At 43.2% G+C, this 16,328-nt stretch overlaps 1 protein-coding gene across 6 annotated transcripts in view; it reads left to right on the top strand.

Moving 5' to 3' along the window:
• Positions 1-16,328, top strand: part of CADM1 (cell adhesion molecule 1) — a 158,448-nt gene that overhangs the window by 136,769 nt on the left and 5,351 nt on the right. The window contains exons 9-11 of one of the 6 annotated variants that reach the window (XM_052697456.1): positions 4,114-4,146; positions 9,824-9,877; positions 11,764-11,844. The exons of 2 other annotated variants lie outside the window; for them this stretch is intronic. In XM_052697456.1, the coding sequence (XP_052553416.1) occupies positions 4,114-4,146; positions 9,824-9,877; positions 11,764-11,844 (168 nt within the window). The remainder of the gene's footprint in view (positions 1-4,113; positions 4,147-9,823; positions 9,878-11,763; positions 11,845-16,328) is intronic. 3 more of the 6 variants (XM_052697457.1, XM_052697458.1, XM_052697459.1) reach the window with 3 other exon arrangements.

A 16,328-nucleotide genomic window follows, 5' to 3' on the forward strand; every position in this document is an offset into this window, starting at 1 on the left:
AGGATCGCTGTGGGTTTGCACACTGGGGGATGATCTGGGGCTTCTTTTGCCTCTCACCGTCCCGCAGTGTGACTGAACTACAATATGGCTGTTACTACAATATGGCATTTAACAGGGGTTGGCAATCATTCGGAAGGTTTGCATAGGTTTGTTTGTTTTTACTTGCCTTAAAGCTTTGAAATGAAGCAGGAATCTTGTGATACTGCTGTGAAAACGGGAATGTGAAAAAATCCTGGTCACTCAATGTGAAACAGCATAGAAAATCAGAAAGGATGAGCGCTCTGCAAGTGGGTGCTCAGCCTGCATTTGGTTAAGGAATCAATTTAAAAAGCACTGCATTGAATGGGTCCCTGTAATTATTAATGCCTCTTGAAGATTTTTAATAAGAGTTCTGTATGAAAGGTGCATTCTGCCATTACTTTGGGTCGGTGCTGCTGTGATGCTCTTTGCAATAGCAGTGTGCTTTAGGCTGTAGCACTACGGTTCTCACGGAAGAAAGCAAGCCTTCAAGTTTTGTGAATTCAATTTTGCTGCGAGGATTTTAATTTCCCTCATTGTGTTGGAGGCTGTGGACTAATTATGGGCTGGTTGAAAGGGTCCAGTCCGTCACACTCAGTGAACAGTTGTAAGTTGGAGAGAATCCATTTGAAAAAATGAGAAGGCATAACAGTGGAGCTCATAACTCAACTAAACGTTGCCCAGATGCCTTCCTGCAGTAATTTTATGAATGTGTGCATCTCTATGTGTGTGTGTGTGTGGCTGCACAGCCCTTAACAAAGTGATGAGTGCCTAAAAGTTGGATCATGCTTGAGTGTTCTTATTTGGCAGATGACTCCATCCGTATCACAGCACAATGTATGTTACTGTCTTCATTCACTCAGGGTCTGGCCATGGTGGAATCTGTTCTTAGTGCCAATACTAAAAAGAGGTCATTAAGAAGAGAAACGCAGAGCTTTGCGGAGGCCCACAGTTCCTTTCTTGGGTTACCTGTGTAATTATGATTCAGTCCTCTAATGAATTTCTGTACAGGCAGACTTTAAAGGACCGTTCTGTTGTTTTTACTCTTCGTACAGCAAATTTTGTTGAGTCTTCCTGGTAGAAATCAGGAAAAGAAGCCTTGTCCGTGTCATCTTTACCTTAAGGTGAAAAGTGCCTAAGTGGATGGAGCCTCTTTGTCTCTCTGCTTTTCTTCATCCTCTCTGCTTTGCTTTGCCACGTCTTGTAAAGCAGCCCTCGTGCAGCACCAGCTCATTTGAAATGATAAGCATCACCTTTGTGCAGTTCACACCTGTCAGTTCGGGGCTGGCTTTGCTAAAGCTCAGCAAAGTCAGAATCGCACCGCATACGTTGTTGTCACTCCATGTCAGAGGAGGAGAGGGGAGATGGTTTTTTTATCCACGGTGTGGGGCAGAAGTCTGATCTGCAGAGGTCTGTATGTCTGGTCTGGCACATAAAGATGGCTATTCTTGAAAATGAAGTAACGGTGAATGGCACGTAACTTGAATTTGAAAAAGCTGGTCTCAGGTTAGCCTATCTGTCTTAAAATTCAGGCTGTCTTAGCAGCAGCACTGCAGGGTCTGGAATGTTCCTTCTCACATAAGGCAGAGCAGCGGTGGAGCTTGGCGCACGCACAGATTTGTGTGTATTCATTAATTTCATACCAAAGCAACAATGACAATTTTTCTCTCCTTTGCAATGCAACCCCTGTAGTAGCGTGTGTGTGTTGGGGGGTATTTGCTTTGTTTTAACGTGAGATTATTCCTTTGGAGCACTGTGTATGTGCAGTCCTTCTTAAAGAAGACTCTGGGATTGAAATGGACATCAGACAACTCATGCTAAACTTTATCTGGTCTGTGTTCCCTATTGCAATCATCCAAACCATTTGCTAATCATAACTTTGTCATTCCAGCTGCAGCCAACATCTTGTTTGACTTGGATATTTGTTCGCACTTACAACTGCTTGAGAACTTTATTTTTTGTAACCTGTTGGTCTCTGTCCCCAGATGGGGAAGCGAGATGCACTGTCCACTTTGCACTCCTTCTTGACTAATATCTCTTCCAGCACGTGAACACAAGTTTGCTTTCAGCAGATTTTCTATTAAGTGTAAAAACTGACGTAACCTTTTTGTTTCAGGAAGACAGTAAATTGAGACTATTTGTAGATGCCAAGATGCTATCTCAGGAATTAATACTCAGTTTTATAATCCTTTCTAAACGCAACTTCCCCCTTCACCTTCACCACCATTTTCCCCTTCACCATTTGCTTGGTTAAAATGAGGCATTATTTGGGGATTGCAACTCGAAAACAAGGAAGAATCCCACTCTTGTTCTCATCTGTGCTTTGGAAGGCTTCCCTTGCAGCCTCCACCAGAGTTCCCAGCAGGAGAACAAGTGCTAGCATATTTAAGTGTGTGTTAGATTTGATTGCCAAGATGAGAACAGTCTATGTTGGCAGTGGAAACAGGCTAATGACAGCTTGATAATCTGTTATGCAAATCTTGGTGTAGTTTGTTAAATTGTGCAGGGTTTATTTGTTTTGCTCTGATAATTAAAGCATGTAGACCTTGTATCTGTGAGCATTGTGTATACCTTGTATGACTCTTGTCCTCACTGGTGCTTCAGAAAACCAGACTAGGGCTGTCCTCAGCTAAGTTAAAAAAGGAACGAGTCCTCATTTTTCCACTGCTGCTTCTGAATGTGCAGGAAGGCTGCCCTTCCCAGGGTTCTCCAGACAGCATGTTAATTAGGGGAAATGCCGATGTGAATTGCCTATTGTTGGTACAAAACTGAAGTTCCAGGCTAGTTCTCAGAAACACACGTGGTAGAGTGCTTCTCTACATGATTTTGTTCATTTAAACGTTGCCTGCATCAAACCAAGTGGAGTCCTGTGAAGCCCCATCTTTGCTGTGGATGACCACATCTGGGTTTTACTGTTGGCTTGGTAGGTATTTGCAAGGTTCTGGTTATGTCCTGAAGAATCATCCCTTTAAAACAAGCAGCCAACAGGTCTGTCTGTGTACGTTCCATCAGAGAAGAGGAGAATGTGTAGGACTAGATGAAAACTGAGTTACAAGGTAACTAAGTAAGCCAGGACTCCAGATAACGTGACTGAAATGTGATTTAGACCCAGTGGTATCTGAAATAACACAGGGCACTGTCAGGATGGAGTTCTCTAGAAGATCTTCTCAATTTGGGTCAGTCTCTAAAATTGTACATTTCAAACACCTATGAAGGGATGAAACCCAGTGGGCAAGGTAGCACTTCCAAGACATTTCCCATGACTTGCAATGTCAGTGGAGTAAAGTAAGCTTCAGACTAACAACCACCAAAAATCTTAAATATATTATAGCATAATCATCTCTTAACCACAGTAAAAGTGATCATTGCAGGTTGTGGCCCAGTTAAAGTCAACTCCAGAATGTGTTTCACAGTATAGGAATGGGTGCTATCTACCTGCATTCCAGGACAGCATGCTTTGCACTGAAAGGGTGCTGCATCTGATCCAATGCAAAGAGGCCATGTACACGTGTAGTGTGCTATGAGATTCTTTTTGTTTGCCAGCTGTAAATATGGCCTGGACTCAGGGGTTTTTAGGATGCTTGGAAGTGCCCTGCGTTGAGTGAAGGAGGAGAAGAAACTGAAACATTCTCTGCCCCCACTGGGTGCCCAGACTTGGAGGCTGGAGGGGGGATTTTGGGGCAGGCAACGTTTGAATGCATATAATCTGTATTCCAAGTGTTAACTCTGTGTGCTGCTCCTGAGCTTCTGTTTTGGTACTTACCAACAGAAGAGTTGGTGTTGGTGTTCTCCCCATCTCATGTTCCCCTGACTTTGCAACCACCAGTAATTGTTCTGGCAAGGTCCAGGAAAAAAAAAAATAAGACAAATTTACTGTTTTCCTCAGGCTCATAGCTTTTGAACTCGAGGCATGTCTTCTAAACAGTGCAACTCACTTCAAATGCTTTTTGCCTTTCATTTTATTATTGCTTGTCACGCAATGTTCTTTGAAAGCTTGCTCATATATTATCTGTTCCATTTTTTCCATTTTCCCTTTTTTTGCATGCTGTTCCTCCTGTTTCTTCCCTTCCTCCAATCCTCTGTTCCCGTGTGTAGACACAACGGCGACGACAGAACCAGCAGTTCACGGTTGGTATCACATTCCTGTTTATCTTATTTCTCAGCACTGCTGAGTGGCAAGACAAGCCTGGGAAGGGGAAGGAAAAAGAAAAAAAAAAAAAGAAAATGCAGTCTTCAAGGGAAAACCACGTTTCAAGTGAACTGATCTCATAAATATCTCATCGTTTTTAAAGCTTGAAAGTCTGTCTAGTCTTGTCATTTCAGTTGTGAGTTTCATAACGGTTCCAGGCCAGCACTGATTCCCAAATGCAGTAGAAATGACACACGTGAAAGAGGAGCACAGAGGGAGCAAGTGACCTTTTTCAGTACTCTTGATTACTGAGGTCATCGTTCTGGACTCTAAAATGAAACCTGGCTTGAGAAAATAGGAACTGAAATTATTTTTTTAAGCCATGCGTGAAATTTTCGGCGTTTTTCTTCTATTTCAAGTCCATACGAAACGGCCTCCAGGAGCTGCACCCAAGCTGAGCACCATGCTTGAAGTTCTGCGGGTGCTCGGCAGCTGAGCCCCTCACCTCAGAGATCAGGAGGGAAGTTTTTGTTATTACACTGCAGAAGGAAATTTTACAAACAAATAGCAACACTTTCTTATCAGCATAGCAGTCTAGCAAACTAACCCTTCTCATCTGCTCAGGGAAGTCTAGCTAACAGCTTGACAGCTTCCTTAGCTTCCTACATTTTCAAAGTAAGCCTAAACAGTCACTTCAGACTGAAAGTTGAGCATACAGTTTTTTGGCACAAACTCGCTTTTCAGCTGAAGAATCAAAACCTCTGACGATTTTAATTGACTGAACCATATTTGTGTTTGCTGTTTTCTTATCGTTCGCAAATCGACTGTTTCTGTTGCTGACGTGAAATGGTGGAAGCCAAAAGTCTGTGGTGCTGAACAACTTTATCTTCTTGCCTCCTTCCAGCAAGACACATCTTGGGCAATATTTTGTGGATGGAGGACTGAGTAGAGCTGAGTCTAAGTAGTAATCATAGTGGTGCCCCACATCAAATTGAGGGAAAAGCAGTTTTTGTTCCAAATAGCTTGCCTACATGGATGCATTTTTCCACTTTATGTAAAAAACGAAAGCATTCAAGCTTGCTTCTGTTTTCTGTATGTTGCTGATCTCCCAGTTGTTTTTAATGTTGGGGTTCGACATCATGAGTTTGTAGCTACAGCCGTGGAAGTCATAGCAAGGTAATAGGAGTCTCAAGTGACATCTCATCACGTGCTACCCTAAGGCCTATGAAAGTCAGATGAAGGCAAAACGTTAATCACCCCATCGTTACCCTAGGGGAAAAGCCTTCAAGGCTTTTGGAGGCATTGAAAAAGACAATGAGTATGGTTTAATTAAGTAACAGCTTAAAAAAAGAACTTGGTAGTTCTTGGTAATCGATGATAAAATATGAATAAAATTGCAGGAAAACACAGGTTAACCATTTAGCACTTTTCGTGTAGGTGGGACTGTTTTCCACAACTGTAGAAATTAATGGTGGCTGGTGTACGTAAGCACTCGGTGAATGTTACTTCATTGACTCTTCTGCCCTTGGGGCTGTGCAGTGGGTTTTGCCATCAGCTTTTGGCCATCGCCATGCACTGAGCACAGACCTGGTGTGGGGCAGGGGCTGCCAGAGCAAAGTGCTCCCCACCAGAGTGCCCACGTGGTTCTTAAGCACAAATCCTGGTGGCTTTCGTCTCTTACTTGTCATAGCCATACAAATAATGCTTTTTATTTGAAGAAGGTCAGAGCCCTTCTTCAAATAACCTCTACGAGGGAGGACTGCTTCTGTATGAGACTGACGACTGAAATGACAAGCAACCCGAAGCAAGTTAGCTCTGGCAAACTTTCCTGCCTTAAAAATCTAACCTGTTTTGTACTAAACTTCACTGCCTTTGCCCTCTTGGGTTCTTTTCCTGCGAAGACTCTGGGATTTCTTTCCAAGCTTGTGTTGCTGGAGTGTGTATGGGTATACCAGGTGTTTATGTACGTTGGCCATTTGTTCTTACCAATGTCCAATCGGAGTGAGCATGTATGTGAATGACTAGAAATGCATGGGCATGAACTAAAGCCAAATGGATTTTCTCCAAAAACGATTTCAAATGAATTGGGGGAAGAAAAAATCAACAACAACAACAACAAAAAAAAAAGTAAACAACCAAACCCAGAAAGATTGATAGAAAAGAAAATGAAATGGAAGGGTAGTATGGAACCAGCACAATACTTCAATCTGGGAAAGGAATTTTGAGTCGTTTCATTTTTTGGAGTGTATCCTAGAGGACTGGGGGGAAAAGGAGTCCTGTATGTGTATGCATGTGAAAGCGGTAGCAAAACCCCTGCCATTCCTGTTCTCTGATGGAATGGAGTTAACAGCAGCAATGCATGAGTGACTTAAAAGCACGAACATTGTTAACTCTTCTTCTGTTTGAAAATGAGAGCTTAACTGTAAATTTTCTGATGCACTTTCTCCTTTCTCTGCACTGTTCATTGCCAGAACTCCAATAACAGCATGGTCATGGCCGGCAGGAAGGCTTGTGCTTCTGCTGCACTGCACTACATGGGGTTACTGAGCGTAAACCCTCCTTCCCTTCTCTTTTGCACTTCATGTGTCAGGGTGCCAGTGGGCTGACGCACCGGCGCACCACGAATTCGCAGCTCCCAGCCTACATGCAGGCAAATCGAGGGCAGGCATTGGTGTGGCAGTAGCTCTGGAAGTCTGCCAGCCCTGAATTTGGAAAATCAGTTATTGTTGGTTTTTTGTTCTTTTTTTTCTTTTTTTTTTTTAACACATTCCCTTTCTTCCCTCCTGTCCCGCTCCCCTCCAAAGGTCCTAATGCAGATTTGCTGCTTCCCAGACGTGATTCCTCCTTTGCAGGCTGTGGAGCTCAGCCCTCTGAGGTTGCTGCCCTCTTTTGTGTAAGATTCCCCAGCTCTCTTTTTGCCTCCTGTACCAGTAGAGTGCCTATAAACAGCCATGACCTCGTACACCATGTTCTTTTGCTACAGCAAAAGTAACACACTTTGCATTTTTTCCCCTCGAGTTTTGACCCCATCCTATTATAGGCAAAGAGCTTTAATGAACTTCTTTGTGATTTTTGAAGAATGCAGCCAATGCCCATTGCAGTGAGCTGTGCTCCCTGTGTGCATGGCAGGTACTGGGGCACCTGTGTGTGCTGCACCCAGAGCATGTGAAAGACGTTCTGCAGAACGTCTGCAGAAACTAATTAATGAGAAGATAGGGTGAAAAAAGGTCTTTCCTGAAGCAGGCAGAGCACGAAATCTGGAGTGTAGGGTAGCATTGTGAGAAGATCCCGGATGTGAGTGAGGAGTGGCAAGAAAACACATTGTCCAAAACAAAGCAGATAAATTGTTTTCTGAGATGAAAATACTTCCCTGAAGGCCCATATGAATTTTTGGTCTTAGCAAGGTTTTGAATGGGAATATTTAACACTGCTGTGTTAAGCTCTTGTTGCTTTTTCCAGTTGTGCTCAGTCTCTGAAATGAGTTTGGCTTGTCTGAAGCTGCAGCCAAAAGCTCAGCCGTGCCAGAGCTCTCCTCAGTTTGCACATCTTGCCAAATTAAACAGCATACAAGGAAAAAATAAAGCCCCAGTGCTTTCTGCGTGAGCGTTATCGAGCAGCTCTGGCTGTCCAACCCCCTTTTTTTGCCTTCCTTTTTAAAAATGCCCTACTTAAAAGTGCAACTGAGAGTAAATAGGTTTCTAAATACAGACCTAATCCTTGGGGCAATTGAATAAAACATCACAAAGATCCACGCGCATGTTAAGATTCCTCTTCAGTCTCGTAAAATTCTCCACATGAAACAGAATCTGGAATTGGTTATTTACAGTTTGATACAAAGGAGAACTTACATTTTGCTTAAAAATCAGAGGTACCCCGTGAAGAAGGACAAAGCATTGCGTTCTCAATAAGCTTGCCAAAAAAATGTCCATTTAATTGGCCTGATGCCTGCACCAGGCTGCAGGAGATACAACCCAGCTCTCAGGTTGCACCTTTTTCAGATGTGTTCTTCATCAGGAAAGTCTGTCTAAAAGAAGCTGCAGCGGACGCCAAGTGCGTCCTGATCAGAAGAGGAAATAAAGGACTTTAATCGTGGATGTGAAAGTTTTAAGGAGGAAAATCAAGAAGTGATTTACCACAGGTCTGAAATCCCCCATGGAGCGTTCTCATACCGTTTGGTGGCAGGTAGAAACCGAACTGCCAAATGTTTTACATCTTCTTTTGCTTCATTAAAAATGGAACATTGCCCTTGTTTTTCCATTACAGAGGAAACGTAGTTCCCTGTAAGCGAAAGGGAAGAATACACAGGAGCAGTTCTGAAGGCAGAAGAGCTGAATGGCTCTTGCTCAGAGCACAGGTTTGCATGTCCAGTGCTTCTGTGCTCCACTCTGATTATTTTTATAGATTACAGTAAAAACAGGTGGCTCCCTGGAATTCAGCAGTGTTGCAAAACCGAATTTCTTGCCATTAATCTGAGCGGCTTCCCTCTTTAGAAGATCATTCAGGCTATAGCTTCAAGATGATATACTTTAAACTCTATTGCTAAAGAAGGATGTCTTTTTTAATGAGCTATACGTATTGCTTGTAGCTTTCCAACAGGGCACAAGTGTTCACATTGAGTGTACAGTATTAACACCTTTGTTTTTTACAAGGAAGCCTTTGCCCTGCAAAAATCCATCTTGAGCCACTGTTGCTCACTCCTCTCCCACGTGTAAGAAAGAGATGGGGATGGAGGATTGCTGCTCCTCCAGGCTCCAAAGCCCCTGGAAGCACAAATAACTTCCTCCAGCATTTTCCAGGAGCGTATTGAGGCTCCATGAGGCATCTGCCTTGCTCTTGAACAAGGTTATCCCATACCACAAGTAAAACCAGAACTCAAAGCAGCACCCATTAGCGTTCACTGGACCCATTTGGCAGAACGTGGGTGAGTACGGAGCACATGTCAAGGCACCCAGTGGTTGTTGAGAGCTCACCCTCCTTCTGCTGTGTTCAGTCTCACCAAACGCATCAGGGTTTGGTCAGCTCATGCTGGAATTGTTCCGGTGCTGATAGTTTGTGGTCACAAGAGTTTGTCTTGATCAGCTTTGAGGATAGGTGCTTTTTTTTTCCCCCAGAAATGCATTAAAACTGGGAGACTAAAATATTTTTGTCCTTTTTTTTTTTTTTTAAACAGAAGGTACAGCCTGCAGTCTGCATCTACGATGCCTTTCAGTTTTGAAATGTGCTCCACGATATTCTTGAATTCATAAATTTCCATACTTGTCAACGTTGCCCAAACCCACTGAATTTCAGTGGAAAATTGGAAGAAAAATTGACATCAAAACGTTTACGTAACCCAAATCAAACCAGAATTAATTGGGAAATTGTCCCTATTTGATGAGTCAAAGGCTGAGTCTGGGGGTTTCTGCATGCTGTTATGAATGAGTGACTTTGGTTCACCTCCATGTTCCATGTGTTAACAGTGTAGACTGAGGAATGTTTCTGCCAGTCTGTCAGTAATAAAGTAAATGATTGGAATCCCGAAATACAAGTTACTTACTCTGCTCAGACCAGCAGAAGATGGCAAGTGATTGACTCATTTGTTTCCCCTCCCCGAGAAATTCACCCTCGGTTCTTAAGTGTGTTGTTTATTGTCACTTGAGGAATACAAAGAAAAATGAGTTTGTTTTTGCTTGTAAGGCTTTACTCAGTTGCCAAATTCCGCAGAGGAGCTGGACTATGGGGATCTCTCAGGTAAGGGCTAGCACTAGGTAAAGCACTGCTGTTCTACGCTAGATACCGGTTCCACGTTGATTTCTGCGTCTTGGCCATTTTGCATTGTATAGTCGCTGTGGTGTAGCAATTAATGGCACACGGAGTCCCACAGATCAGAAGCACGCTGCTGTCTGTTGGGTTTTCCCTCCCTATTTTTTGGCATTGGCACCATTTTGTGAAGGGAGTGAAAAGGGGATGGGAGGAAGACGGGGTCACCTTTCGGGCTGGCTGCCAGGCCCGCTGCCCTCTGTGGCATGCAGGAGCTTTTCGAATGCTAATTTGGAGGCCTGTTGAGTTGGAATTTAATGTTTGGAAAACACTCAACTCTGCTGTAATGTGTGAAACTGTCTTTGCAAAGTGCAGCCGGCACTAAATAGAGGCTGCCCGCTCATTTCTTGGAAGGGGAGTGTCAGATTGGGAATCAAGAGGAGGTCCTGGTTTCATCAGCAAAGACAAAGCCAACAATTCAAACCTTTTTTTTTTTTTTTAACCCACAGGCAACTGAAAGCTGCATGGATGCATCTTTATGGTTGATCCTTGCAAATTCTTAATGAATAAGCAAAAGCATACTCAGTGGGTGACCTGGGGCAATGGGTATATGCAAAATGAGCACCGTAGCACAGTCTGAACCTCTGATCTCCGTGGTTTGGCAGGCTCTCCTCTGGAAAGCGGTGGAGCACGGAAAGCACCGGTGCCTGGTCCCCATCCCAGCAGGTCTCTACCATGAGGTGCACCGGTTGGCTTTGGTCCACCACTGTGTTGTTCTGCAGTTTAAAAACCTAACGCTGGGTACCAAAGCCCTGAGACCTCAGTCTTTTTCCATAAAATGCTTTTCTTCAATGAAACTAACAGCTTCTCTTCCTGTAAGCCACTATAAGGATGCTTTGGCCAAGAGGTTAGAAATGATTGATTAACTCGATATGTATTCTAACACCTGAGCAATACTAATAATTATTATTGCAGGCCTGGGCCAGATCTCATAGGTAAGAAGCACTAGGTGTCTGTTAAATATCACTGTGTGGGTGGAAAATAACTGTTTTGCTCTGATACTCTTTTTTTTTTTTCTTTATTTTTTCTTTTTTTCTTTTTTTTTTTTTTTTTCCTTAAAGAAAACACATATTTTGGTGAACAAACAGAAGGATGGGAATTAAATCAACAGAGGAATTCCTCAAAATGGGTGTCTGCTAGCAGCACTGCCTCCCTTTGGCTGCAGCACAAGTTGGGTCTGCGCTGCTTGTCTCCGCCGTACCCTCCCTGTGCCCTCATTCACTCATGCACTCACTTTGCAGTGACACATCCACTTTTCTCAGAGAGCTGTGGATGTGCTGACTGCTGATACGCTCCATATTTTTGTTCTTTTTGTCAATTTGAAATTTAAGTCCGTATTTCCCATGGGCTTTTCACAACGCAGTGCGAGCAGCAAGCAGGTGAGCGAGCACCTTTGTGCACTAACAGACACCCATTTTGGAGCATCAATTTTGACTGCTGATGGTTTTTTTCCCCCAAGAACTTGGGTGTTTTTTTTGCTCGTTGCAATCTTAAGTTATTTGTGTACAACCAAAGGATGGCTCTCCCAAGTCAAACATACCAATATTACTGGAAAACAGAGCGGCAGCCCAGCACTGCTCGCTGCTCTGACCAAGTCTCTGCCTTCCATCACATAACTCATGCCCAGATTCCCGAGAAACTGACATAGGATCCCGTTTTGGATTGGTGGCTGCAGCTCAGAGGGCAGCACAGGTGAGTGCTGAGCCGAAGCCCATCCCGCAGAGGTGCGTGCTCAGCCTGCCAGGCTGTTGAAATGTGGTATAAACTGAATGTGCTGCTCCCGCTGCAGTGTTTGCTCAGTGTGCTGTTCGTTTCAGGTACTGGCGTCCTGCTAAATGCTTCAACGGAGGCTCTGCCAACTGTACAAATAAGTAATGCATCTATTGCCTTGCATCCAGGTAGCTAGTTCCCAGTGCCGCGTTCACTTGTGTGTGTCTGTGCCTCTCAGAGCTGTGCTCCTAACGTAGGATGTACGGGACAGAGGCGTTTGTCTCACACTTCCGCAGCACAGATTGACTTCTGATTCTACTGCAGCGTTTTTTCAGCCCTGTAGTGTTACAGAGACAATTCCTGCAGTGCTGTGAGTGACGAGTCCAAACTGCTTTGTATTGGTGTGTGTATATACGTACGCACGCACATAAATATATATGCTGCTGTGTGTGATGATTGCAGTAATCCAGTTAATCTAATTCCGTACATCTGTATTTTCGGGCCCCTCAGGTGCATTATGGTCTTCTTGTTTGTCTCAGCAGTGTTGATACACATCTTGTAAAACACTGAACAATCAAGAAAGACCCGTGTAGCCTTTACATCTGGTTTGATTAACTAATCAAAACCTGATTAGCACCTTTGTTCAAGGGGTTGCTGATTAATCAATTACTATTGATTGTAAGTGTCGCTCCATTTTCTAGCGGAGGGAAGTCTGAAGAAACAACCAATAAACATTGAGCAGCTGTCATAGTGATTAAATTTATTAAAACAAAATGCATTCTTTTTTATGAAGCGAGCTTAAAATGGGTCACTGAAGAGAAGCTTATTGATTGAAGAAGGATGAACTCCTTGAATTTCTCCAGCTTAAATTAGACCAAATTCAATTACAATACGACGAACAGGTTGACACTACTCTTTAACAGTCCATCAATAAATTAGAGTAGGGGTAGGAGCAGCACACTTAATGCTGGACTATAGCAATGAATAATATTATTGCTCATCCTGCTGTGCAGGCAGTGATTACTATCTCCCAGCTGGTAGATGAGCACTGATGATTATTTTCCAGTGGTTCTGAACTGAAGACACCCTGTTCTCCCTGCTCTGCCCACCGACACCCCAACGGCTGCCCCACGTTTTAGTGATGTTCCTTGATGTCAAAAACGTGGTTCTCCAAAAGGATTCACCAGCAATTTGTCAAAAGAGCAGCCAGTGGGAAAATGTCAGCACCAACCTGGTTTCTGACCTCTTAGGAAAGGGGAATAGTTGGTTCATCCAGCGAGGTAAAGTCGTTGCACCTAACTCATGACCATGAGGGAAGTATGGAGACTTGCATCATTTTGGTGTTTTAACTGCATAGTAGGCAAAACTTTAAGAAGAGGAAAAAAAGATTGATGAGTTGGGAACTCTTCCCTATCACGATGCATTTATTGCATCTGGGAAGCAGGGTAGCTGTCAGTGGAGCTGCTGTGTATACACATACGTGTGTGCGCACAAATTAAACCCATGTTCTCCAGTGTCCACAGCTTGAAATTAATTTTCACCAAGAAATAAAAGAGAATTTTTTTGTGTGAGTGCAGGAATAAGTCTAAATATGCCAGAATTCCTATCTGTGCTACGTGCTTGTGAAAAGAACTCCATCCGTTTTCTGCTTTAATAGCACAAATGGCTGCAGAAAAAAGTTCAGAGCTGTTCAGATGTCACAGAGTGGGGCTGTAGATCAGAACTCAGCCAGAATTGGCTGAGGAAGTGGTGGAGTCACTGTCCCCAGAGGTGTTTAAGGAAGGGATAGGTGCAGTACTGGGGGACGTGTGGCAATAGTGGCGGTAGGTGGATGGTTGGACCGGATGACCTTACAAATCTTTTCCAGCCTTTGTGATTCCATGACGGGTAATATCTCCTAAAGCTTTGGTTATTTCATGTCCCTGGTATTTAAAGAAATGGAGCCTTAATCAAAAGCAGTGCTGGAGCACGTGAGGTAAAACAGTGAGCCATGCTGCTCAAGGTAAAAGCAGTACCAGAAAGTGAGGACTGGCGTGAAGTCGCTCTGGAGTTTTTCAGCTAAATAAAATGATTTGTTCCTAATAGCTCTGAAGCTTTTAACTCAGATGTGATTGATATGTAATTAAAAACCAGCTAGTAAAGTCAGTCAGGTCCAATCTGGTCCTTTCTTTTAATCTTGAGATGCTATCACTTAAAAAGAAGAGCTGGCGTATACATTCATATATGCGTATATGTGTGTATATATAAATATGCATATCTCAAAGCCTCATTAAAACCAGAATTGATTGGAGCCTATTCATTGAGTAGCTGGGAGGAGAAAAGCTTTCCGTAAGCTAAACCTTGCTGTAAGAGCTTGACCCACATTATGAGGATATTGCTATTAAAATCTGCCAGCTTTTTTTTTTCCATGCTCCCGAGGCTGCACTAAGTGATCTATTTTTAAGCAATTACTACTGCAAAAATGCTAAGAGAATTTGAGATTATTATTAACACTTACTTAAAAAATAATAATAATAAAAAATCCTACTAATCGTAAGTCACATAACGAAGATTCGTCTGGCTTAAAATAGGGATCTCAGCTGAGAATATTCATATGGGAGATAATCAACATCAGTGTCTCCTATGGGTTCCTCGTTACCTGAGTCACTTTCCATGCTCAGATAATGGGGCTGATGAGTGTCAGTTTTGCCACCTGCATGGGTTTGTCCTCAAGCCAGGAGAAAAGTGAGCAGAGCAGCATGGGTGTGCTGCCAAGTGCTGGATGCTTGCTTAGGACTCTGTGTATTTAATGCTAAGGGAGTTAGTATGGAGTGGAGTAGGAACCAGTCACAAAATGTCTTTCTCTGTGTAGTGTCTGAACAAATCACACTTTCTGTTTAAAGGAAAACTTCAGGACTCTCGTTGGGAGCGCTGTCATTTATTGTTGTCAATTAAAGTGGAGCTTGGTTAAAATAATGAACAAAACCTCGTTTAAAAGCTGCCAAAGTTTATCGGCCGCAATTTTAAATGGGGCTGCAGTGCTCTCTGCTGCTGTATATTGTGCTGCATCTCACGCTGAGAAGTTCGGTGCTACATCAGGTAAAAATATGGCAGGGCACAATCGTCCTCTTCTCAACGCAGTAGTTTAAAACAAAAAAATTGATTTTTTTTCCCTGCATATATTGACTTACGGTAAGCAGACGGTGCCATTATCACTGCAGTTTTCCTTTAAGGTGCTTTGATATAATCCGCCCTATTTGGATCACATCAAAGCACCACCCTCTTAAACGGGGTCCAGCTGAGGTGCAACGTAGCTGTGGAGTAGCAGAATAGTTGTGCATGTTGTCCCCAACATGCAGCAGTGTCTCTGTGCTGACTCCTTCCATCCCTCCCTGCATCCCTCCCCCCTTCCACCCTAAGAAAACACAAGCAAAACAGAAAACAAAGCCATCGTAGAAACATTCTGACTATTGGATTTAAAGGCCAGCGTGCTCCAATATATATTAACATCTTAATGGGAAAGCTCTGCATGTATACATTTACTACTCTCTGACAAGAGGGAATTAAATGTCAGAAGGATTTGTAGCATCTATAATTGAATTGGTGCTGAGAAAAGCAAATCTTAAGGAAGAATAACATATTAGGATTAGCAAATAATGTGGCATTTTGTCAGTTCCTGCCATCTCGTCTGTTCCCTCTTCAGTAATAAAGTTGTGATTTCTTTTTTTAATCATAGATATGAAGCGGGAATAGCTTTTGTGAATCGGAGACAGCATTTTAAAGCAGATTCTGGTTTTTAAGGTCAAGTTTGTCTTTCTTGGCACAAATTTGGGGAATGATTCCCCACTCCGAAGTCTCAACACTTTGTTACCGAGGAAATAATGAGTGGCATCCATTACTGATGCTCATTCAATAGGAAATAATCTGCAACCTGGGATTATTTCTGCTGGGTAGCACCCCAAAGTAAAGGCAGTAGGAACCCCTGTGAGCCCTAGAAGATGCAGACTGATGACTTTCTACTGCCTTGTGCCTTCTTCCCTATTTAAAAAGGAGAAACAATTTGGCGAGAGGGCTTCCGCTTTGAAAAATCTGATTTTTGTGCTATTTTAATTTGCAAGTGGTTCCTTCAGAGAGCAAATCGATGCAACGTAGGAAGGACAGGAAGAGGAGTTAATTCCAGTAAGTGCAGGGGTTGTAGTGCTTCTAAATGCGATGCATTTATTTTTAAACAGAGCTCCTGCCTGTTTTGTCCAGCACATTCGCAATTAGACACCAAGAGCCATTCCTTGGGTAATTAATATGTAAATATTAATATATCTTTAAAGTCAGAAGTGCACCATCGGCGGCTGCACGGTTGGGTATCGCATGGTTTGCAGCCACTGTGGGGTTGGGTACATCCTTCAGAGCTAACCTTGATGAAGTAGGTATTTAGCCATGTATCTGACACAGTGATTATTGTCTGAAGCTGCAGTGGCCCCAGCACAGCCCAGGCTCTGGTTTTACCTGGTTGCTGTTGCAGCAGCATCCCTGCCCCAGCGGGGTGGTCTGCTTGGCATGGTGCTGCACCACCCCGGGCATCATTCCCATCAGCGAGCAGGGATATCCTGCTTCTTGCCAAAGCAGCAAATGCTGGGAATTGCTCACGACACAGTTTGTTCCTACTGAAGATGATTTAAAAAAAAAAAAAAAAAAA

Source organism: Tympanuchus pallidicinctus, unplaced genomic scaffold, assembly GCF_026119805.1.
Source record: "Tympanuchus pallidicinctus isolate F22 unplaced genomic scaffold, pur_lepc_1.0 scaffold30, whole genome shotgun sequence".
Taxonomy (NCBI): Eukaryota; Metazoa; Chordata; class Aves; order Galliformes; family Phasianidae; genus Tympanuchus; species Tympanuchus pallidicinctus.